Below are 24,082 nucleotides of genomic sequence, written 5' to 3' on the forward strand. Positions count from 1 at the left end.
TCTCAATTTCCTTTGGGTTAATTTTTAAAGGATTTTGCAACTGTTGGTTTAAAAATAATACTTTTCTTTTTCTTCTCAACCTTTTTACCTCAGATGGGAAGATAAAGCTGATTTCCTACTTTTCACGTATTTGCAGAATGTAATGATAATTTTTGCCTGGACTATCTAGGAGATTAATTTCAGTTTAGCTACTGGAGACTAGTGGTTTAATCATTCTCCAAGTTTTTTTTTTTTATGTCTTTATCTGACAATTCTGGTTAGATTGAGGGAATTTTATTGTCCCCCCCAATCATTTCCTTAAGTAATTTTACTTAAAAAACAAAACCAAAAACCAAAACACTCGATTCTTCACTCAAAAAAAAAAAATCTACTTGCTTCCAGTTTAATTGCAACACATTTAAAAAAAGGACTACTGTGCTGGCTAGCAATCTAAGTTAAAGTAAAACTTCTAAAGGGGCCAAGGTCTAAAGTTCACACATTCTTGTGAGGTCTGTTCTGTCTCCACTAAGGGAGACCCCATTATCCATAGCTCTACCAATCACGTACATTTCCTTTTGAGTCTCATGAATGAGGAAAAAAGAAGTTCAAGTGAGGGAAAATGGGTTCAAATGAAGGTCAGATACCCAAAAGAGTTTTCTGGCTACTGTGTGCTGCTGAGGTGGAAAAAGTGGGGAAAAGGTAACCAGATGTAGGTGGCTCTGGGAGGTTGCTCGACTTCAACCTTGTTAGTCTTGGCAGGGGAAAAAAAAGGACTGCCTTTATTTTAGACATCCAGTGACGCGGTGGGAGCCTACTGTGTGCCAGGTGCTGCGGATACAAAGACAACTATGGGATGCTTGTGTTCTAGATGCTTCTTACGTAGCAAGACAGAGTCTCCGCCCTGAAGGGCCTCGCAGTCCACGTTCGAGGTTGCATCAGGTGGGGGTAAACACGCACTCTCCCAGTAGTCTGAGGACGCCTAAGGATTACTGGGGGGCGGGGAAGAAACACTTCCCTCCCGTCCTCTAGACTAGGCCGGCCCTGAGGGCGAAGACAGACACGCCCTCCCGAAGGGCAGACCCGCCTCGAGGAGGGCGGATCCGGGCAGGGCCGCCGGCCGGGCCCTCACCCGACCCCCGCGAACGCAGCCCAGCGCGGCACCCGCTCCTCACGTGTCCCTCGCGGCCCCGGGGTCGTCTCACGTTCTGCTTCCGTCTGACCCTTCCGACTTCCGGTAAAGAGTCCCCGTGCCGAACCACCGCGCCCACCCGGCATCGCCACGCGGCGCCTCTGTGTGCCCGACCCCCGATGCGCTCGGCGGTCGCAGATCCTCGGAGCCCCGCAGCGGCCATCGAGCCACGCCGCTTCGTCGCGGCCAGGTGGCCCGGGCGGCGCTCGCTCCCGCGGCCGGCGCGGCGGGGCGGGCGGGGCGGCGGCGGCGGCGCGGCTCCGGGCCCGTATCCCTCCGCCGCCCCTCCCCCGCCCGGCCCCGGCCCCCCTCCCTCCGGGCAGCGCTCGCCTCCCTCCGCCTCAGACTGTTTTGGTAGCAACGGCAACGGCGGCGGCGCGTCCCTGCCCGGCTCCCGGCGGCTCCACGGTTTCGGCGGGCCTCCCCGCCCCTTCGTCGTCCTCCTTCTCCCCCTCGCCGGCCCGGGCACCCCCCCGGCCGCGCCATCCCGCGCCTCCCCGCTCGGCGCCCGTGCGTCCCCGCCGCGCTCCGGCGTCTCCTCGGCGCGCCCGGCTCCCGGCTGTCCCCGCCCGGCGTGCGGGCCGGTGTATGGGCCCCTCACCATGTCGCTGAAGCCCCAGCAACAGCAGCAGCAGCAGCAGCAGCCGCCCGCGGCCGCCAGTGCCCGTAAACCCGGCGGCAGCGGCGGCCTTCTCACGTCGCCTGCCGCCGCGCCGTCGCCGTCCTCCGTCTCATCGTCCTCGGCCGTGGCTTCCTCCTCCTCGGCGGCGGCGGCGGCGAGCGCAGGCGGCGGGCGACCCGGCCTGGGCAGGTGGGTGTCTCGCCCCAGCCCCCTCCGCTCCAGGCCTGGACGAGCTCAGGCCTCGCGTCCCCTCCCCCGCGGCCCACACCGTCGTCCCCGCCCTGTGACCGGCCTGGCTTGGTGGGGTGGGCTGGGGGCCCGCAGTGGGGGTGGGGCTCCCGTTCCCCTCTAGAGCCCGGGGGTTTGGGTGGGGGGCCTTGGGGGATCCCTCCGGGAATGTCAGGTCGTGTCCAGCCTCCTGCAACATCCCCACCCCCTCCCCCAAACGGTCAAGATGGAAGGACTGGGCAGCCTCCCCCTCTCCATTTAAGTGTTCGGGAGGGATTCACAGGTTTTACCAATTGTCAGCCCCTGTTTCTCCTTTAACTCCAACATGGAGGGGATGCTTGGACAGCGTTCCCCCCCCCCGTTTAAATATTAACGTGGAATGGTCTTTAGGTTTTGGTCAGTCTCCCGAAACTTGCCAACTCCCCCTTTGGGGAATAACGAGGGAGGGGGAAAGTTAGGGCAGCGTCCCCCTTGTCCGTTAAAGGGGCAGCCACGGGGCTCATCTGGAATCGTTAGGGTCTGTCTAGTGTGCGTAACCACCCCCACTCCCCTACCCTGGGAAAGGTCGAAGAACCGGATTGAGGTGGGTGGGCAGTGGCCCCCCGCTTCCCTCCCCATTTAAATCTGAGGCGGCGTCGGGGGCTCCAGAACTCCTGGAATCGTCGGGCTCTGTGCAGAGTCTCCCGCAGCGTTCCGCCCTCCCCCACCTGAGGAAGGGCTGGGGAGTGCCCGGCCCCCTCCCGGCCTCCCTCCTTCCCCCGCAAGGCCTCTCAGCCGCGGGTGGTGGCCGATCCGCAATGCTGTTCCGAGGCCGCCGAGGAGAAGGCGCCTTTGAATAGTGGTGGGCGAGGGCCGGACCCAGGCGTGCGTCAGAAGTCCAGGCTAGATTGGGGACGTAGGGGGATGGTGGTGGCAGGGAGCGGGCACCCTGCGCATTTTTTCCAACCCCCGCCCCAATCTTTAAAATTTCGAGGGGAGAGGGATTGCAGCAGGAGACATGGTGGGGTTCCTGAAGGCAGAAATGCGGGTGTTTACTTGCGTCGTCTCCTCCTCTTCCCCCGTAAACCTAGGTTTGTGGTAGGGACTGGGGGCCCTGTGTTGTCCCTCTAACCGGGTCTGACTTTGGAGGGTGTGTTTGTGCGGGAAGGCCTGTTGGGGGTGTGTGTGTGGGGTGGTGGTTGTCAGTTCGTATTTCACGAACTAAGAAAATGCTTAGTGTTCAAACGGGGCAGCAAATGTCAATAGACTCCATTCCATTGTGGCCAGTGTCCTTAACTTGGGGAGTGCCGCCAGAGCTCACCAAGGGCACGCAAGTCCATTTCCCCTGTGCCCCGTGCCCATCCGTGTTCGCCACTGCCTTGCCTCCCTTAGGCCTAGGTGGGGTTGGCAGAGTCGATGACGAGGGTCCTCCTGAAATAGACATCCTGGGCTTTAGAAGGTGGGATAGGGGATTTTTTTTTTTCCGCGCACTGAGTTTTCTTTTTGAAAACAGGTTTTCAGCGATTCATTTCCAAAGAATTTTCATTTATGGCAGGAGAAGTTACCCGTCGAGATGAATCAGAGCTGATTTTAAAGGAATTCTGTTGCTTTCAAGGGGAGAAGGGCGAACATTGTTTTGTTTTGTGTTTTTTTTTTTTTTTTTTTACTTCTACCCTACCTCCCCTCTTGCCCCTTCTCTGAACCACCCACAAACGTTAACCTTATCCCCACTAGTTCAGATAAAGTGCTTATTTTCCCAGCTCTTTCCACTTAAGATTCTGTAACTTCAGTTTCCCTTTTTCAGTGGCATCCACAGTGAAAAATGGTCAAATTTTGTACATAATGTTTTATAGAAAAGAATCCACGGTATTTTTCTTCTTAGGTATTATAGAAGTTTGGCAGTTATATTCATTCAACTTGTTCAAATAATTAAAAATTAAAACTTAGGCTTTTAAGTTGCAATGGCTTTCCTTAGGCTTAAAAATTATTTTGTTCCAGAGTGGCTTGAATGATCAAAAATATTTGGAATGTTTTAGTACCAAAGGTCTTTTTCTGTTCTTTGAGGCTTTACATTTAAGGTTAATTTAAATTCTTCCTTGCTTTAAGTTCTTTCATTTGAGACAAAAATTCTGGCCCTTTTTCTTTTTGATAGATATGTGAAGTTCTGTTCATTGGATTCATATAACGTGTGCTTTTATTCTTATAAAGATCTTTAATGTACTTGTAGAGTTCCTTTGGATTTTGAACCACTGCTACTGGGTTCTTTGTAAACTGGTTATAATTTCTAGAGTCGCCTCACATATGTTTGTGTGTATCAGCAGTTAAAATAAGTCCCTGAGGCCAAGGGTAGAGAAAGAAAATGCATTGTTTAGAGATAGTAAAATATTCTTGAAAGTCTAGAAATTCACGTCTTTTTTAAATAACATTTCATCATGTTTGATTTTTTTTTAATAGTGGTTTTTCATGGCTTTCAAAAATTTATTCTGCCTTAAATTATCGTATATATTTTAGAAGGTGACTGTTTTCTCTTAGAACAACATACCCATAATATTATTCTCTTAAAATCTTATTTTTGCCTTTTACGTTTTCATTTTTATGTAGCTTTAATGATTGTGTAATTTTGTGTTTTTTTTTGCTCTTTAGCATTGTATTATAAATATGTCTTCGGTTTTTGGTTAACCATTCAATTATTGTTGGGATTTGGGTTTCCACATCTTTACTGTTACAGATAGTGGTGCAGTAAACATCTTTATACTAATAGCTTTTGGCTTTAGTCTAATTATTGCCCTAGAGAAAGTTCTCAGGAGTGGTTTTACTGGGTCAGAGGGCTTCCAAGGTTTTTATGGCTCTTGCTAGCTGTGCCATATTACTCTTCAGAAGACTTGTATTAGTTTCCATTGCCAAGAAGGTGGCTCTTCTCTACCATGGTTTCTTTGTCAAACACTGTGGGGGATTTTCAAGGGAAAAGTTGCACTTACTGTCAAGTGAATACATTATTAAGTGCTTTTGTTAGCTACCTGATTATTTATACTTGAGTTTGAATTTGGTTTCTCTGAGGACTTAATGAAATAATATAAGGGAAGATGCTTTGAAAACAGTAACTGTTAACACTAATGAGGATACATGGTTTAATTATTGTGCTCATACTTCTAAGTAGAGGAATGAAAGTCCTGAGAAACTTGTTCCGAAACTTTTGTTGTTGTTGTTGTTAATCTCCCTCATTCGTCTAAAAGTATTTTTTATTAGCTGTTAGCCTGTGACCAAGTCATTTTTTTAACTTTTATGTAATTTCATGGCACTGTTAGGAATTATCACTGGTTAACCCATATCTCTTCCCTTTCCACATTCCCTTTCCTACTTAAAAAAAAATAACGAGTTTACCCATTCTGTTACCCATTCCTAATCCTAAATAATACATTAGGATTTCTTTGGATACTGGATTAAATGTGAGCAAAAACTTCTTATTTTAGTTATTTTCAGCTTAGTACTTCTGCTTGTTTCTTTTAAGGCATTGCAACTTGGAAATTATGCTGCAATTTAGTGTAAGTTTTCATTTAAATATCTGTGAGACATTTCTTCAAATTAAATCGTCTAGAAGAGCTTAAAACATTGACACCATTGAGCATATAAATTTATTGAAAATCTGTGTACAGGCAGTTACAAGTGCTTGGGATATACCAATGAATAAAACAGAGATAGCTGCTCTCCTGGTGTTTCCATTCTAACATGATGAACCACACAGTAAATGAGACATTAAATTAGCAAACTGTAGGGGCGCCTGGGTGGCTCAGTCGTTAAGCGTCTGCCTTCGGCTCGGGTCATGATCCCAGGGTGCTGGGATCTCCTGGGATCGAGCCCCTCATCGGCGGGAAGGTTGCTTCTCCCTCTCCTACTTCTCCTGCCTGTGTTCCCTCTCTCGTTGTCACTCTCTCTGTCAAATGAATAAATAAAATCTTTTGAAAAATTAGCAAACTGTATATAATATTAGATAAGAGCTATGGGATTAGAGGAAAGCGGATTAAGGGTATAATATGGGAATGTGGGGGAAGGGAGTGGGTTGCAATTTTAAATGGGTTGGGGAGGCTTCTTTGAGGAGGTAACATTTGAGCAAAGTTTTGATGGTGAGGTAGTTGGCCATTTGCTTTTCTCTAGATAAGTCATATGGTCCCATTTGTAATTTAGAAGGTTTAAACTGTATCATCCTTTGTTAATTTATTCTTTTATGTGGGTATTGATAATAACCACATTTGTAGTTGGACCAAAAGTTAATTGACATTGAGGTCATCAGAGGTAAGCTGTAGATGGCTATTAAAAGCTGTACATTTTTGTTTTTCTAATGGGCTTATATATTTTAACCTAATTGACTTAATTTTTATCCTAAATACCTAGAGAAAATAGGCTTTTTTGGATTGGGCAAAAACCTACATCAAATCTTTGTCAAAAAAGTAATCCTGTAGTTGCTTAAAGATTTTGCATTTTGAAAAGTCAAAACATTAATGGTGTCAGTCATGGTGTTCCTTTTTTGGTTAAATGTAAGTTTGTATTTTCCATGTCTAATTAGACAGTTATAATTTTACAGATTTTACACAGGGGATGTTAACTCATAGCTATTTAATAGCCATATGTTTGGACTTAAAAGAGGATCTAATTTTTTGTTGTTCTGTGTAGCTACAGCTGTGTTAGAATTTACTTTCACCCCAGCATAGTGTGTTTTTATACCTTGAAATGGATTTTAAGTTTTTAGTTTTGGATAGTTATAGTGTTTTGATATATAAAGACTTGAGCCTGAACAAAACCCTGTTTTTGTAGCTATTTCAAATGATTATGATAACTTCAGCTGCAATATAAATAGTTTATTAACAGGCCTACCTGCTACTATATCTTTTCAAGTGAAAGCACTTGTTTTTGTTTTGTTTTTGAAGCACATCTGGGTCATTTATGACTGTTAACCATAATACCGCGATTTTAAGAGGTCAGTATAGTGGTCTTTTCATATTTTAGCAAGAATGTCTAAAATAAAAGTAGGATGCTCTTTCCTCTTGAGGTCTTTTTGCCTGCTTAGATGTTAGACTTCAAAAATAGAGATGTTTTTATCAGAAAATTTACTCATCAGTGAATGTGAAGCTGGTATCAAGCTTTTGAAAGTTTGTAGCATCTAAATCTAGAATCTGTAATGTAGGCACTTTTGAACGTGTAACCTTTACTGGCATTACTTATGATAGGTTGAGCTGTATCTTAATGTGTTTTTTGATATCCTTAAAGTATATTTTTCTACTCAAAAAGCATTTCTTCTGCTTTTGAAGATAAATGTTGTATGTAGAATAGTAGTAGTCTCCATTGAGGTCCTTGCCAGACAAAGCAGATACGCAGTTTTGTAGGCAGTGGTGTCATAAACCACTTTCCTGTTATTTAAAACACCAATTAATTCAAGAGATTTTTATGTCTCGTATATATATACGTACATATATATGTATGTAAAAGATTTCGGGCTTTGTGACACGAAGATATGTATAGAATGTGGTTGTGGATCTTCAGCGGATCTGAAGCTGCCTGTAGTATAATGGAGATAAGAGATGTATTTGAACCAGTGTCCAGAACAGATTTCTTCTTCTTTTTTTTTTTTTGAACTTTATTTTTTTGATTATAGTTGAGTATAGTTGACACATAATACTACATTAGTTTGCGGTGTAGAACTTAGTGATTGAACAAGTTTATGCATTATGCTATGTTTACCACACGTACACCTGTCATCTGTCCCATTACATCACTATTAAAATATTGATTGTATTCCTTATGCTCTACTTTGTATTCCAGTGACTGACTTTATCTACCTCTCCCCTTCACCTGTCTTGCTCCCCCACCCTCCGCAACCATCAGTTCTCTGTATTTATAGTTCTGATTCTGCTTTTTGTTTATTCATTTTTTTAAAGATTTCATGTAAGAGTGGAATCTTACGGTATTTGTCTTTCTCATTCTGACTTATTTTCACTTTAGCATAATACCCTCTAAGTCCATCCATGTTGACTCAACAGATTTATTCTTGAAATTAATAGAGAGGGTGCCTGGGTGACTCAGTTGGTTAAGTGTCTGCCTTTGGCTAAGGTCATGATCCCAGGGTCCTGGGATTGAGCCCTGCATCCGGCTCTTTCCTCCCGCGGGGAGCCTGCTCCTCCCTCGGCCCCTCCCCCTGCTTGTGTGTGCTCTCCCTCTCTCATGCAAAAATAAATCTTTTTTAAAAATAAAAAAATTAGGGTGCCTGGGTGGCTCAGTTGGTTAAGCGACTGCCTTCAGCTCAGGTCATGATCCTGGAGTCCCGGGATCGAGTCCCGCATCGGGCTCCCTGCTCAGCGGGGAGTCTGCTTCTCCCTCTGACCCTCTTCCCTCTCGTGCTCTCTATCTCTCATTCTCTCTCTCTCATAAATAAATAAAATCTTTAAAAAAAAATAAAATAAAATTAGAGAAACAGTCTTTGTACAGGTACTGCCTCATTTATATATGAAAGTTCTGTCTGTCTCATAATTTGAAAAACAGTAAGTTTTAAATAACTGGAGAAAAGAGTACAGAGAATCAAAAAAACAAAGCCAAGACTCCTTTAATAAAACCACCCACAGTCTTTCCTTTGACATAACTACTGTTGGAAGTTTAGAGCTCATCTTTTCAGACTCTTTGTGAACATACATAGAATAAACAAAATGAAATCATATGGTATATACGGTTTCGGCTTCAAAAGTATATATTGTCTTTTAAAATTTTCCCCCTAACACTGTAGAATTTTAGAGCAGGAAGAAATAACAGAAAATCTTACCTTAAAATAGAAGGGAAAAAACCCTAAGCTTTGAGAAGTTAGGGGACTTGCCCAAAGCAACTTATTTGTAGAATTTTATTATATTCCTCTTTTTAAATAAACACAGACATAGACGTAAACAAGATTATGCTGTGTATTTTAAAGAATAGAACAACCACAGACAGTCCTTGACCTTCAGGACATCGTTTTTGTGACGTTGAAGTTTGGCTCAAATAGGAGCTCCAGTTCTTTATCTTTTTGGAAGATACATGTAATTTTTTACATATGTGGCATGAAAGCTACTTAAATGTTAAGTCCTTGGTTTTATTATTTTTAAAAAGTTTAGTGTTGTTAAGAATCTGGGGTTGCTTATGAAAATTTGCCGCAACTACTAACCTTAGATTTTATTTGCTGAAAATTATTTGCAGTTGTTGTCATGTGAAAATCAGAAATTCCTTTTAATTTAAAAATATTTTAATGTAGATTGCTTATATTATGAGCCTTGAAGTGGCTATAAAATAGCATTTTCATGCCATGATTAATAGCTAACTGCATTTTGGGAACTGGATAAAATGGCATTCTATAATGGCTTCTTTGTAAATCTCATCAGTTTGTGGTATGAAACTTGTCTGTGATGTAATTATAAATGAATGTGGCTGATTTTTATAAGTATATAAGAACTTTAGAATGTTATACTTGAAAGTATTACTTCGAGAGGCTTTATCTAACAGTTTTGTCAGTGGTTAAATATTTTTGATTGCCACTTTATGTTCTTACTGATTTTATGAATTATTAAACAGTATTCTTAGGGATAATCTTGTAAATAGTCAAAATTAATCTTGATTATAGTTTTAGTTTAAAAAGAAGGAAAAGGCTAGTTTTGAACCAGATTGTGCATTTTTCCTTTGGGGCTCAAAAATCATTTTTGTGCAGTAATTACCTGGTTTCATTCCTGAGACACACTTTAAAATTAGGTAAAGACCTATGGTTTTTACATTGAAGTTTGCGTAGATTACAGAAAGGGGGAGCTCTTCAGGGCCTCTTTCAGAGTCTATTTGCTTTTTACTTTTTTTTTTTTTTAAAGATTTTATTTATTTATTTGACAGAAAGAGAGGGAACACAAGCAGGGGGAGTGGGAGAGGGAGAAGCAGGCTTCCCGTGGAGCAGGGAACCCGATGTGGGGCTCGGTCCCAGGACCCTCGGACCATGACCCAAGCCGAAGGCAGACACCTAACGACTGAGCCACCCAGGCGCCCCTTTTTACTTTACACATGATTTTACATAGCTTGCATTTTTTGTTGTTGTTGTTTAAAGATTTTATTTATTTATTTGAGAGAGAGAGAATGAGAGATAGCACGAGAGGGAAGAGGGTCAGAGGGAGAAGCAGACTCCCCGCCGAGCAGGGAGCCTGATGCGGGACGCCATCCCGGGACTCCAGGACCACGGCCCGAGCCAAAGGCAGTCGCCCAACCGACTGAGCCACCCAGGGACCCGTAGCTTGCATTTTTGATTTACATATTGCCAGCAATAGAAAAGTAAAACTTTTATTTACTTATTTTTTAAAGAGTTTATTTGAGAGAGAGTGTGAGAGAGAGGGAGAAGGACAAGCCAACTCTGTGCTGAGTGCGGAACCTGACACGGCTGGATCTCACGACCCTAAGATCGTGACCTGAGCCGGAATCAAGAATCAGATGCTTAAGCGACTAAGCCACCCAGGTGCCCCAGAAAGGTAAAACATTTAGAGGCAAACATACTGACAGCAATTAGAAATACTAATAGCGTGACAGAAAGTTAAGAGATTGGAGAATTACAAAAATTACAAAATTACAAAAAAAATAATTATGTAAGAACTCAAAGTATACCATTTGACTCTAAGGTTGTAGCTGTGTGCCTTAGTAGACCTGAGGCATTACTGTTTTATAGCACAATATAGTTAGTTGATGTGCTCATAATAGTGACTCAACACAGAGGTAAATTGGTTTTCATATTTTTCAAAGAAGTATTTTTCAAACTATAGGTCATGACCCCTTAATTGTAAAAATCAAAATGAAAAAGGATAGAAGATACTGGAATGCATTGCATTGGTAGAAGTAAGAATTGTTTTAAAGAACTGTTTCAGTCAACGTATATCTACTGTGTTGTGAAGCAAACTAATATTTTGTTGATGTAGTGAAAGTCACTGATTTAGAGGCACTGAGCTGCAGTAAAAGGATTGAGGAAGGGTTTTACAGTTAAGTGTCTGCTAGGGTTGCCAGATTAGTAAATAAGAATACAGGATGCCCAGCTGAACTTGAATTTCTGATTGGCAGTGACTAATGCTAAAGTATATATATGCCCCAAATTGCATGGAACAAATTATTCATTTATTTGAAATTCAGGTTTAATGGGACATCCTTTATTTTATCTGGTAACCCCAGTCTAGTCTAGAATCAGGGTTCATCCCTTGGTAACTAAAATTTAAGCTCTGTGAGGGCAGAAACTTGATTTTGTTTACTGCTATGTCCCAATCTGTTCAAACAGTCTTTGGCACTCAGGAAGTGGTGAGCTGTTTGAATAATTGTGGCAGGCCACTCACTCTTAGGCTCAGTTTCTTTATCTGTTAAAAGGAGAGGAGCACTTGGGTGCCTCGGTTGGTTGAGTGTTCAACTCTTGGTTTCAGCTCAGGTCATGATCTTAGGGTTCTGGGATCGAGTCTCGAGTCCTATGTCTGTGTTCCCCCTGCCCTCGGGCTCCATGCTCAGCGGGGAGCCGACTTGAGATTCTCTCTCCCTCTGCCCTGCTCGACTCAGGTTTACGTGTGCCTGTGCACGTGTTCTCTCTCATTCTCCAAAAATCTTTTTATTTAAAAAAAAAATTTAAAGATTTATTTATTTATTTATTTATTTATTTGACAGCGCATGCAAGTAGGCAGAGCAGCAGGGAGAGGGAGAAGCGGGCTCTCCGCTGAGCAGGGAGCCCGACATGGCGCTCGATCCCAGGACCCTGGGATCATGACCTGAGCCGAAGGCAGACCCTTAACCGACTGAGCCACCCAGGTGCCCCTATTTTTTAAATAAAAAAGATTTTATTTATTTGACAGAAAGAACAAGCAGGGGGAGCAGCATGTAGGGGGAGAAGCAGGCTTCCCCGCTCAGCAGAGAGCCTGATGCAGTCCAGCGTCCTGGGATCATGACCCGAGCCGAAGGCAGCTGCTTAACTGACTGAGCCACCCAGGTGCCCCAATTAAGTCTTTTTAAAAAAGGAGATAGGAGATATTTAAGGAAATACCTTCCTTAAAAAGTGAGATACTGAATTTTTATTATATTCTATTCTTGGTACATAGTAAGCACTCACTGTTTTAGAGTCATGCAGATTCGGAGTTGGAAAGTGGCTGTGGTGGATTTTTAGTTCTCATTTTTCTTTACAGGTGAGGAAACCAAGGCCACAGAGCTTATTTGCCACAGTCCTCTCATCATTGGCTGCATAGCTGGCTTTAGAATCTTGTTCCCTTTTCTTTCTAGGATAGCATTTTTAAAAATTTAAAGTCCAGTTAGTTAACCTACAGTGTCATATTAGTTTCAGGTGTACAATATAGTGATACTAATATAACATAGTTTTTTAAAAGATTTTATTTGAGAGAGAGCACGTGCACATGGAGTGGGGAGTAGAGGAAGAGGGAGAAGGAGGCTCTCCGCCGATCAGGGAGTCTGATGGCGGGGCTCCATCCTAGGGCCCCAGGATCACAACTCGAGCTGAAGACAGAACTTAACCGACTGGGCCACCCAGGCATCCCTAATACATTTCTTAAGACTCATTTTCAAAATTTGGTGTTGATTCAGTAATCTTGAGGAGATTCACCTATCCAGAAAAAATCATTTCTAAGGTGTTCTGAGTTAGCAAAGGCTCTACCCTACTTTTGCTCTCTTTTGTTTCATCACGTTTCAAGTGAAAGTGTGTCTTCAGTCCCCCTTTTTTTTTTTCAGATATATTTATTTGAGAGTGTGTGTGTGGAGGGGGGAGGAGCAGAGAGAGAGAGAGAATCCCAAGCAGACTGTGCAGAGCCTGACCTGACTCAGGGCTTGATCCCAGGACCCCAAAAGCATGACCTGAGCCGAAACCAAGAGTTGGACACTTAACTGAGCCACCCAGGTGCACTCTTTAGTTCTTTTAAATGAAGTTCCCGTACTGTTTCTGCCAGGGATTCTTTTTCTTTTTTCTGTGACTATCCATTTCTGATACTCATCCTACATGGCAAGTAGGTTTTACCTTCTATGCCAGTTCTGATTGATTGGAGTGTTACGTAGAGGATTTTTTTTTTTTTTTTTATGATTTATTTGAGAGAGAGATTGAGACGACGAGTGGGAGGAGAGGTGGAGGGAGCAGACTCCCTGTGGAGCAGGGAGCCCAACATGGGACTCTATCCCAAGACCCTGGGATTATGACCTGAGCCGAAGGCAGACGCTTAACGGGACTGGGCCACCCAGGCGCCCTATGTGGAGGATTCTGAGATTTCATTTGGCCTTAGGAAATATGGATAGAGGAGGTGAGGTGAGTCTTTATATCATGGGCACCAGAGGTTATCTGCTGACTGGAGCCTAGTAAGCTTCCCAGTTGGTCTCTCCATGTCCAGGTAACTTCTTCCATACTCCATTGCCATAAGAATCTCCCCCAAACATCTTTCATTTGTCCCTCTTTCTAAAACTGAGAAACTTTTAGAGGCTCTCATTACTAGCTGGATTGAATCCAGACTATTTGGCCTGATCGCCAAGTCCCTCTGCAGATTGTGCACACTGTATTTATTCTCCAGCATAAATCAGATTATGCCAATGTAGTCCTCTCATCCTCTTAAACATAGGTCTTTGATGGCTCAGCCCAGATCTTCTCTTGCATATCTCTCCATATTTACCTTGGTTTCTCCTGTGCTGCTGTAGTTTTCAGCAGTATCATTTCCGTGGTATTGAATGCATAGTGCCTTATATTTAAGTGCAGCAGCTTCTCCCCTTACAGACTTTCTCTTTAGAATGAACTCCGATAGGAACATAACTACTCCCCAGAACAAAAGCAGGTTAACTCTACCAACAGATGGGTGGGTGGGGTTTTTGTTTTTGTGGGTTTTTTTTTATTTGTGTCATTTCATAGTCAACCATCCCTGTTGTTTTTAAATTCTCTGTATTTAAACTTAGTTTATTCTTAAAGCTGTCATTTTCAACAAGTGCAGCAGCAGTATTGACAGTGCCAGTCAGAAGAAAACATTTAATTATGGTAGAAATGAGAGATTGGGGCACCTGGCTGGCTCAGTCAGCAGAGCATGTGACTCTTGATGTCAGGGTCGTGAGTTCAAACCCCACATTGGGTGTAGAGATTACTTAAATAAACTTAAGGAAATGAGAGATTTAAAAAAATTAGTAGCAAAATGGCTGGGGACAGGACGAATTATTCTGAAGGACAGAGAACCAAAAGGACCATGTTTAGTCAATAATCAGCCAAAAATAAAGATAATTAATGGATGAAATGGAAAAACTTGGAAGTTTGCAGCTAATCTTGCTGATTTGGGAGAAGGCTAAAGTAGTTAAAGTGCTGCTGCTGAAACTTGTGTCAGGACTTGAAGAGAGTGCTCCAGGTTCACGGTCATTGAGCACAGGGTCTCAGGTGGCTCCCAGGACACTAGAGAAGGTTTCTTTTTTAAAAGGTTTTTTAAATTTATTCATTTGAGACAGAGAGATAGAGCATGAGCAGGGGGAGGTGCAGAGGCAGAGGGAGAAGCAGGCTCTTCGCTGAGCAGGGAGATTTCTTAGAGAAGGTTGTCTTTTGGGAAAAGATGCCCAGTAGAATGTTCATATATTGGGTCTGTAAGCTTCAAAATCTCCTCTCCGAACACGTGGATGATACACAAGAGACTTTTAAAAAATGTGTTGCTCAGTGTATTGTGATTTAGCTCAGATTGCTAGACAGTTATTCCTTATTGTGGTAGATTGCATTTTAATTAGATATATTAAAATATGATTTACATAAAGTTCACACTTTTTAGTGTATAGCTCTTGAGTTTTCACAAACATAGAGCCTTGGAGCCACTACCACCATTACAGTGTCACTCGAAAGTTTCCTTGTGCCTTTTATCAGTCAGTCCCCTTCCTCTAACCCTGGCAGTTACTGATGTTTTTCTTGTCATCATAGTTTTGTCTTTTCTGGAATGTTCTATAAATGGAATCACACAGTATACAGCCTTTTGTGATTGGCTTCTCTTATGTAGAATAATGGGTTGAGATTCATTTGTGTTACTACATGTAATAGTTTCTTCCCCACAGTTTGTTCATAAGTGTTGGACAGTTTGCAGTTTTGGCTATTATGAATAAAGCTGCTGTGAATATTTATGTACAGGTTTTGTGTGGTCATGACGATTTCATTTCTCTTGGTTAAGTACATAGAAATGGGATTGCTGAGTTGTATGACAAGTTTATTTAGTTTTAAAAGTAATTGCCAAACTTATTTGTTAAAGTCCTGTCCTGTTTTGTATTCCCCTCAGCAGTGTATTGAGATATTTTAATTGTTCTAATTCCTTGGCAACACTTGGTATGTTAATCTTTAATTTCAGCCAGTCTAGTGGTATTTCATTGTGGTTTGAATTTACGTTTTCTTAATGCCTAATGATACTGAACTTCTTTTCACGTGCTTGTTTGCCATTTATAATCATCTTTGGTGAAAAGGAACTATTTGGGCTCTAACTTGTTTGGAAGTAAAAGAGCCTCTGTATTTGTATTGCCTTCTAGGTTTAGAGCATCTTGAGGACAGGGACAAGTGCCTTGTACAACTTAGCATACTTAATAAGTGGTAAATTCCTTATTGACTGTATGAGCCTGGGTTTCATTGTTAAGCGGATGAGTTTACTCTGTCAAGGAAAAGCTGTCATCTCAAAAAGGAACATGGCATTTATTTTATAGGCATACCTTAGTTAAACTATTCTCTTGTTTGCCAAGCCCTGGGGATACTGTAGTAATCATGTCAGATGAAGTCTCTTCCTTCCTAGAGCTTACCTCCTAGTGGGGGAGACAAGGCAGAAATTTCAAACTGCCTCCTCATGATATGTTTGAGTTGCTAATGCTTGCCTCTTATAAAATATTGGAAGGAAGTCTTTTAGATAAGGGGAAGAAAACCTACTGCTTTCATCAGAAGGTAGGCCCTTTTATGAGTAGTCTAGTATTTTTTTTTTAGTAGTCTTAATATTTTTATTTTTTTATTTTTTTTTAAAGATTTTATTTATTCATGAGAGACAGAGGGGGGCAGAGAGAGGGAGAGAGAGAGAGAGAAGCAGAGGGAGAAGCAGGCTCCCAAGGAGCAGGGAGCCCGATGCGGGACTTGATCCCAGGACCTCGGGATCATGACCTGAGCCGAAGGCAGATGCTTAACCATCTGAGCCACCCAGGCGCCCTTAGTAGTCTTAATATTTTTAAATTTAAATTTTATTTTTTAAAGATTTCATTTATTTGATATATTTATTTGATATATTTATATATATACTTATTTGATATATTATTCATATATTATTTGAGAGAGAGCAAGAGCACGACTTGGGTGAGGGGCAGAGGGAGAGAGAAGCAGACTCCCCGAGAGCAGGGAGCCTAGTAGGGGCAGAGGGAGAGAGAGGCAGACTCCCCAGGTGCCGCTAGTATTTTTTAAAATTAAGTAAGCTCTGTGTCCATTGTGGGTCTTGAACTCATAACCTTGAGATAAAAAATCCAGGCTCTATGGACTGAGCCAGCCAGGGCCCCATAGGCTAGTATATTGCTAATGGTTTACTCCTTCTAATGCTTTAGGGGCAGCCACTGGCTAGTCACAGAAATGAGTAGGTTTGAGAATCCTTGCGGTCTAAGCTTGTGAAAGCTGAGTGGGGTTGTCCTTGAAATAGAGGGGAAAAAGTTACTGAGTGGAACCCACCTTGAGCTTCCTTTTCTGTTTGGGCATATACGTTTAATATAAATATATACATGTATACATACATATATTTTTTATTTGGTTATCATGCAATCCTATTAATCTGTTGCCCTGTCCCATTTTATCTGTGAGGAAGCTAAGGCCCAGAGAAGCTAAGTACCTGTTTAAATTTCCTCAGCTAGAAAGTGGCAAAATGGAATGACAATATTGTTGTATTAGGATCTCTGAAAAAGTATGCAAGTGAAACAGAAGAAAACTGGTGATGAATTTTTTTTTTTTAAAGATTTTATTTCTTAGAGAGTGAGCCTAAGCAGGGGGAGCAGCAGAGGGAGAGAGAGAAGCAGGCTCCCCGCTGAGCAGGGAGCCCGATGCGATGCGGGGCTTGATCCCAGGACCCTGAGATCATGACCTGAGCCAAAGGCAGATGCTTAACCGAATGAGCCACCCAGGAGCCCCTGGTGATGGATTTAAGGAAAATTACAATTAGTTTCTTATTTTAATTGACCAGGAATTTGCGTCACTAGCTTTACTTGGTGAAGGAATGTACTTCAGAGGCTCCTTAGGATGAATAATGGAGAAGAAAATGAGGAATTTGCATTTGTGACAGATACAGAATTTAGTTATTTATAGTCTGTAAATGTTATAGGAAGTCTGCATATTTTTAACCCAGCCTAAAAGGTTAGAGAATAAGAAACCCCTATTGATAAAACCTTTTTTCCTATATAAAACATGTTAGGAAAAAGCTACCATTTCTGATTCAAGTGGTAGTAGTAGTAGCTATTGTCTGAAAAAAGTTTAGTATCTGTGATGTGAAAACAGTTTATGGAGAACTCTCTATTTATACAATGATAGTTACAGTTTATCATGTGCCTGTTAGGTTTCAGGAACTGTGCCAAGTGTATTACTTACATATCCTTTAATCCTTAACAACAGCCCAGCCTGTCAGGTTGGTAGTGCCATCTCCATTTTACAGATGAGGAAGTGGTGGTTCAGGGAAATTAAGGAACTTGCCCAAGGTCATAGAGCTAGGAAGTGATGAAGCTGAGATTCTAACCCTGTGAGACTTCAGAGCTTTCGCTTTTAATAACTGTGCTCTACTGCTTCTGGTATAGCTCTGTGACAAAACTGATAAAAACCAATGACAACAGTTCAGTCGTTCTTGTTAGCCATAAAATGGCTTCAGTTATCCATGCCTCAGTCCTGGCCGTTCTGTTTACTTATAAATGAGTCTGGATCTAAAAGTTCATGATTTTATTTTTAAAACTTGGAAACTGTTATAAATGGCGGTGAGTTTTCTGCACCTGCCTGTTTTATCAGATTGTCAGTTGTAACCCATAATTAATTTAAACTAAGTATTGTATATATCATGGGTGGAGAAGGCGTTTGTGGTTTGAACTAAGAACCCAGACACCACTTAGGATGTTTCTAGGAAAATTAGTATAGAACCCACTTCTCCACTCTACTTGTCTTAGTCATGTTAGAGGCTGCATAGCCCTGGGGCTAGGACACACTGAGTAAGACTTAGCAGCACACATTAGTCTTCTGGAGAGAAAGGATTAATAGTTGAGGAAATGATTGCTGTCCTGTGTGACTTTAGGGACATTAGTGCTGCAGTTATGTGTGAGGGCCATACAATCACTTTAGGTGATCATACATTTTATTCTAAATTATTGTAACACATTAATTTTTTTTTTAAGATTTTATTTATTTATTTGGCAGAGAGACACAGCCAAAGAGGGAACACAAGCAGGGGGCGTGTGAGGGAGAAGTAGGCTTCCCGCGGAGCAGGGAGCCTGATGTGGGGCTCCATCCCAGGACCCTGGGACCATGACCTGAGCCGAAGGCAGACGCTTAACGACTGAGCCACCCAGGTGCCCCCCCATCTTAGTTTTCTTAATTGGGCACATTTTCCATGTTTTTCTATAGTAGCTTGCTATGAAATACAAGAATAAAGATTGACATTTTCCCTCAAACTATTTTATGGAGAATGCCTAAAATTACTTTTTCTTTTCACAGATTGGTGTTCCTTCTATTTGGCATCCTATTCCCTTCCCACAAATCTGAATTTTAAAATTGGAAGCTTGTGTTTCAGATCATTATGACTCATCCTGTTTTTACACAGGAGCAGGCACTTTAAATGACTTGCCCAAAGTCATACAAGTTTATTTAGCACCCCAGCTCCTTTCTTACTTTGTAATGTAAGGCCAGCTATTTCATTTGTGCTTGAGTTTCTTCCTCTGTGAAATGGGGATGATGAGTATTAAATGAATTGTGGTGTATAGTGCTTAAATCAATGCCTGGCATGTAGTAAGTGCTCAGTAACTTTTAGCTGTTATTCACATTTTTGGAAATTGGTAGAAACTACATGAGCAAGTTAAGTTAAGGCTGAACAGTGCTTGTTGGTAGGTTTCAGGTAGTGCTGGATGAGTGTATGCAGTTTAGCATTTTATTGAGCTTGTCTGTATACTGTTCATTAATTTGGTAAAAGTTTGAAGCTGTGAGACTAGGACAGTTAAAAAGATGAATGATTCTTGAATCACTATATTGTTTACCTGAAACTAACTCTGTATGTTAACTAACTGGAATCAAATTAAAAACTTAAAAGATGAATGAAACATCTCTGCTTCCAGGTTACTCAGTGTAGTAGGGAAGGCAGGCATGCAGATAGTGTAAACTGGTAGCACTAAGGAGGGAGTGAATGACTGCTGTGGGTGGGCGGTGAGGAAAAAAAACTTGAAAAAAGGAGGAGGGTTGAGAGGATCTTGAGGAATGATGAGCAGTTTTCAGTGAGGCCATGGAAGAGAAGAGAAAGTTCCAGGCAAGGAAGTTTGTGCTGAAGCAGAAGATGCTATCAACATGGTATGTGTAGAAAGATGTGGTTCACAGTGTGGCAGAAGAAATGGAGGGGAGGCACTTAATGAAAGCACAGAGACAGATTTGGAAGCCCTAAGTTAGAGAAGGAATGAAGTGAGTTTGAAACAAATACTAATGAGAATTTTTTTTTAAATATTTTATTTATTTGAGAGAGAGAATGAGAGATAGCAGGAGAGGGGGGAAGGTCAGAGGGAGAAGCAGACTCCCTGCTGAGCAGGGAGCCCGATGTGGGACTCGATCCCGGGACTCCAGGATCATGACCTGAGCCGAAGGCAGTCGCTTAACCAACTGAGCCACCCAGGCGCCTTAATGAGAATTTTTAAAAATTTTTTTAAATTTATTTTTTACTTATTTTTTTAAAGATCTCGTTCCTTTATCTGACAGAGCACAAGCAGGGGGAGTGGCAGGCAGAGGCAGAGAAAGAAGCAGTCTCCCCCCCCCCCTCCCCGCGGGAAGCCCGATGTGGGACTTGATCCCAGGACCCCAGCATCATGACCCAAGCCAAAGGCAGTCCCTTAACCAACTGAGCCACCCAGGCGCCCGACAATTTTTTTAATAGAAAATTTCAACATATATAAAAATGGAACAGTTTAATGGGCCCTGTTTAGCTGTCACTGAGCTTTAAGAGTAATGGCTCATCTTTGTTCACCTGTACTCCCCTTTTCCTCATTATCATTTGTTGTCTTTTGAAGGGGATTAAAGTTGTTTTGAGACCCCAGGAGAGATTAATGACGAATGGGTAAAACCATTGGGGCAGAGACTTGAGTTTATTATATGGAAGCACTTTTGGTGCGTTAGTCAGAGGGGATGATGAATGCTTTGGAAGGTTGATAGGGCCTGTTGCTGAAGAAGCTCAAGGAGAGGACTGCAACTGTACTATCCAATATGGTGGCTACTATCCGCATATGGCTATTTAAATTACAAGTAAGTTAATTAAAGTTAAAATTCAGCCTTCAGTCACACTAGGCGTATTTCAATTGCTCAGCCATCATGTGTGACCTCGGGCTACCATATTGGGCAGCACAGATATAAACCTTTTTTTTTTTTTTTTAAATCATTATAGAAAGTTCTGTTGGATAGCACTGAACTTAAGCCCTAAAATTCCTTTTTATCTGAGTCCTGTGGAGCTTTTGGTGTGTCTAGGTTGTATCTAATTATGCATGGCTTCATGTTATGGTTAAGCCCCTTATCCCTTCCTCTTATTAAAACTTCATTTGAAGAGATACTTCTTTTTAAAGATTTTATTTATTTGAGAGAGAGAACGGGCACGCGAGCAGCAGAGCAAGAGGGCGAAGCAGGCTCCCTGCTGAGCAGGGAGCCCAATGTGGGGCTCAATCCCAGGACCCTGGGATCATGACCTGAGCTGAAGGCAGATGTTTAACCGGCTGAGCCACCCAGGCACCCCAAAGAGATTTTTTTTTTTTAAGATTTTATTTATTTGACAGAGAGACAGCGGGAGAGGGAACACAAGCAGGGAGAGTGGGAGAGGGAGAAGCAGGCTCTCTGCCGAGCAGGGAGCCTGATGCGGGGCTCGATCCCAGGACCCTAGGATCATGACCTGAGCCGAAGGCAGACGCTTAACGACTGAGCCACCCAGATGCCCCCCAAAGAGATATTTTTTTACAGCTTTAGTTTGTGCTGTAATATGAGGAAAATAATTGTATTAAGCCAACAATTATTAAGCATTTATTTAATGTGCCAAGTAGTGTTCTTAAGCCAGGCTGTCTATATGAGTATCATTTAATTTTTTATAACCTTATGTGAAGATACTGGTTTTTGTTTTTGTTTTTTTTTTATTTTCTTTTTGAGAAGGTACTATTTTTATCACCATTTTATAGATTTAAGATTTTATTTATTTATTTGACAGAGACACAGCGAGAGAGGGAACACAGGGGGAGTGGGAGAGGGAGAAACAGGCTTCCTGCTGAGCAAGGAGCCTGATGTGGGGCTCCATCCCAGGACCCTGGGACCATGACCTGAGCAGAAGGCAGACGCCTAACGACTGAGCCACCCAGGCGTCCCACCATTTTATAGATTTGAGATTGAGACACAGAGCTGAAGTTATGAGGTTAAGGTCACAGAGCTAGAAGTGATAATAGGGTCAGAATTTGAATCCCAGCAGTTTGCAGAGAAGTTAAATTAGTTCTTACAGGGTTGGTAGTTGTTTTGAAACATTGATTCTAGATGATTAAATGGATTAATCTGACAGTGGTCTTGTGTGAATTTAGAGTTGCCAGTCCACCTTAGTTTGCTAAAAAGAAAAAAAAACCTAGCTTTACTCATCTTTTCAGTGAGGAAATAGTTATTCAATAAGTACTAGTTATAGAATTTTTTCCCTTTCTAATAAAAAAACTGAAATGGGAAGAACAAAATGACTCACCTAAGTGATTAATTCGAGCTGGAATTAGATTTCTAGGTTTTAGTTGTCCTTTCTCTCTCTTTTTTTTAAAGATTTTATTTATTTATTCATGAGAGACAGAGAGAGAGAGAGAGAGGCAGAGGGAGAAGCAGGCTCCCAAAGAGCAGGGAGCCCGATGCGGGACTCGATCCCAGGACCCTGGGATCATGACCTGAGCCAAAGGCAGACGCTTAACCATCTGAGTCACCCAGGCGCCCAGTTGTCCTTTCTCTTGACAACTATAGTTTTTCTGTACTATAAAAAGAAACTAGTCAATACTTGTCATAATTCACATAAACTGTACTGTGTACTTAATTTATTCAGCAATTTAGAATATTTACTCTGTACCAGGCTCTGTTAAGCCGTGGGCACACAATGGGTGGAGACAGAAGTGTTTACCCTCATGGAGTTTATATTCTGGGAGTGGGAGGTGGACAGAGACAGAAAGTAAATAAATGGGGGCGCCTGGGTGGCTCAGATGGTTAAGCGTTTGCCTTCGGCTCAGGTCATGATCCCAGGGTCCTGGGATTGAGCCCCACATCGGGCTCCCTGCTTGGCGGGGAACCTGCTTCTCCCTCTCCCTTGACTGACTGTTCCCCCTGCTTATGCTCTCTCGCTCTCTCTGTCAAATAAATAAATAAAATCTTAAAAAAAAAAAGTAAATAGATGAACATGTAATAGAATTTCAGATATTAAGTTTTGTGATGCACTAAATATTAGTTACTAATAATTACTAAAACAGGATGTTACAATGTTAGGGAACTACTTTTGATAATATGATCAGGGCAGGCCTTTCTGAGGAGGGGACATTTAAGTTGAGATCTAAATAACAAGCAGGTGGCCATGTGAATACCTGAGAAGAGCATTATTACAGCTTACTGGAAAGGGGTTGGAGGTATGTAGAATTCTTTCTTACTGTGCCAAAGAGTATTAGTTACATCCAGACAACAATTTCTGGTTCTAGAAATCTGGGTCAGTGTGAAATGCTTTGATTGCATAAGTGTTACTCAGGCCTGTTGAAATAGTTGTAGAAACTAGCAAATTACATGTATAGATACAGTGTTTAAAGATGGTAATGGGGCGCCTGGGTGACTCAGTTGGTTAAGTGACTGCCTTTGGCTCAGGTCATGATCCCGGAGTCCTGGGATCGAGCCCCCCATCGGGCTCCTGGCTCAGCAGGGAGCCTGCTTCTCCCTCTGACCCTCTCCCCTCTCCTGCTGTTTCTCTCTCTCTCTCTCTCTCTCTCTCAAATAAATAAATAAATAAAATCTTAATAAAGATGGTAATGAATGAGCAGAATGGTGAAAAGTGAAGAAATAAAAAGTTCTATAATTATATTGTGGATGGCAATACCAGTAGAAATTGCATATTTCTCCCCAGAATTTTGAAATGATAAGGGAAGGAATTTTATTCTTAGTTAGATTTTTAAATGTGTTTCAGTTATCAGGTGTTCTTGGGGGGTGCCTGGCTGGCTCAGTCAGTAGAACATGCAACTCTTGATCTCAGGGTCATGAGTTTGAGCCCCACACTGGGCATGGAGCCTACTTAAAAAAAAAAAGCTCTTGGGTCTTTTCTGTGTTATTCAAGTCATGAAGGAAATAGATAAAATATACATATGAAAATATACATTCTAAACTTTCTGTCCTAGATATAACCTCTGAAGTGTAAGCTGCCTGAAGGCAAGGCTGTATTCATCTTGCTGATTTAATAAATATTTGTTAAATATAAAGTTATTGAGTGCTGCTTCTGTGCCAGACTTTATTTACACTTTTAATGAAGTTTGACATAAAATAAGCCCCACTTTGGGGGCGCCTGGATGGCTCAGGTGGCTAAGCGTCTGCCTTCAGCTCAGGTCTTGATCCCAGGGTCCTGGGATTGAGCCCCGCGTCGGGCTCCCTGCTCAACGGGGAGCCTCCTTCTCCCTCTCCCTCTGCCTGCCGCTCTGCCTACTTGTGCTCTCTCTCTCCCGCTCTGTCAAATAAACAAAATCTTTAAAAAAAAAAAATAAAGCCCCACTTTGTAAGTGTACAATATAACTTTTTTTTTTTTTTTTAAGATTTTATTTATTTGACACAGAGAGACATAGCGAGAGAGGGAACTCAAGCAGGGGGAGCGGGAGAG

At 42.1% G+C, this 24,082-nt stretch overlaps 1 protein-coding gene across 8 annotated transcripts in view; it reads left to right on the plus strand.

Moving 5' to 3' along the window:
• Positions 1-1,466: 1,466 nt before the first annotated feature.
• ATXN2 (ataxin 2) overlaps positions 1,467-24,082 on the plus strand; it is a 123,511-nt gene continuing 100,895 nt past the window's right edge. For 3 of the 8 annotated variants that reach the window (XM_073881120.1, XM_073881123.1, XM_073881121.1), the window contains exon 1: positions 1,640-1,979. In XM_073881120.1, coding sequence (XP_073737221.1) covers positions 1,771-1,979 — 209 coding nt within the window. In that variant the 5' untranslated portion in view covers positions 1,640-1,770. Of the gene's footprint in view, positions 1,980-24,082 lie in introns of all 8 variants that reach the window. The other 5 variants (XM_025889733.2, XM_025889734.2, XM_073881122.1 and 2 more) reach the window with 4 other exon arrangements.

This window comes from Callorhinus ursinus, unplaced genomic scaffold (genome assembly GCF_003265705.2).
Source record: "Callorhinus ursinus isolate GAN/ISIS: 27379988/994484 unplaced genomic scaffold, GSC_fseal_2.0 scaffold41, whole genome shotgun sequence".
Classification (NCBI taxonomy): domain Eukaryota; kingdom Metazoa; phylum Chordata; class Mammalia; order Carnivora; family Otariidae; genus Callorhinus; species Callorhinus ursinus.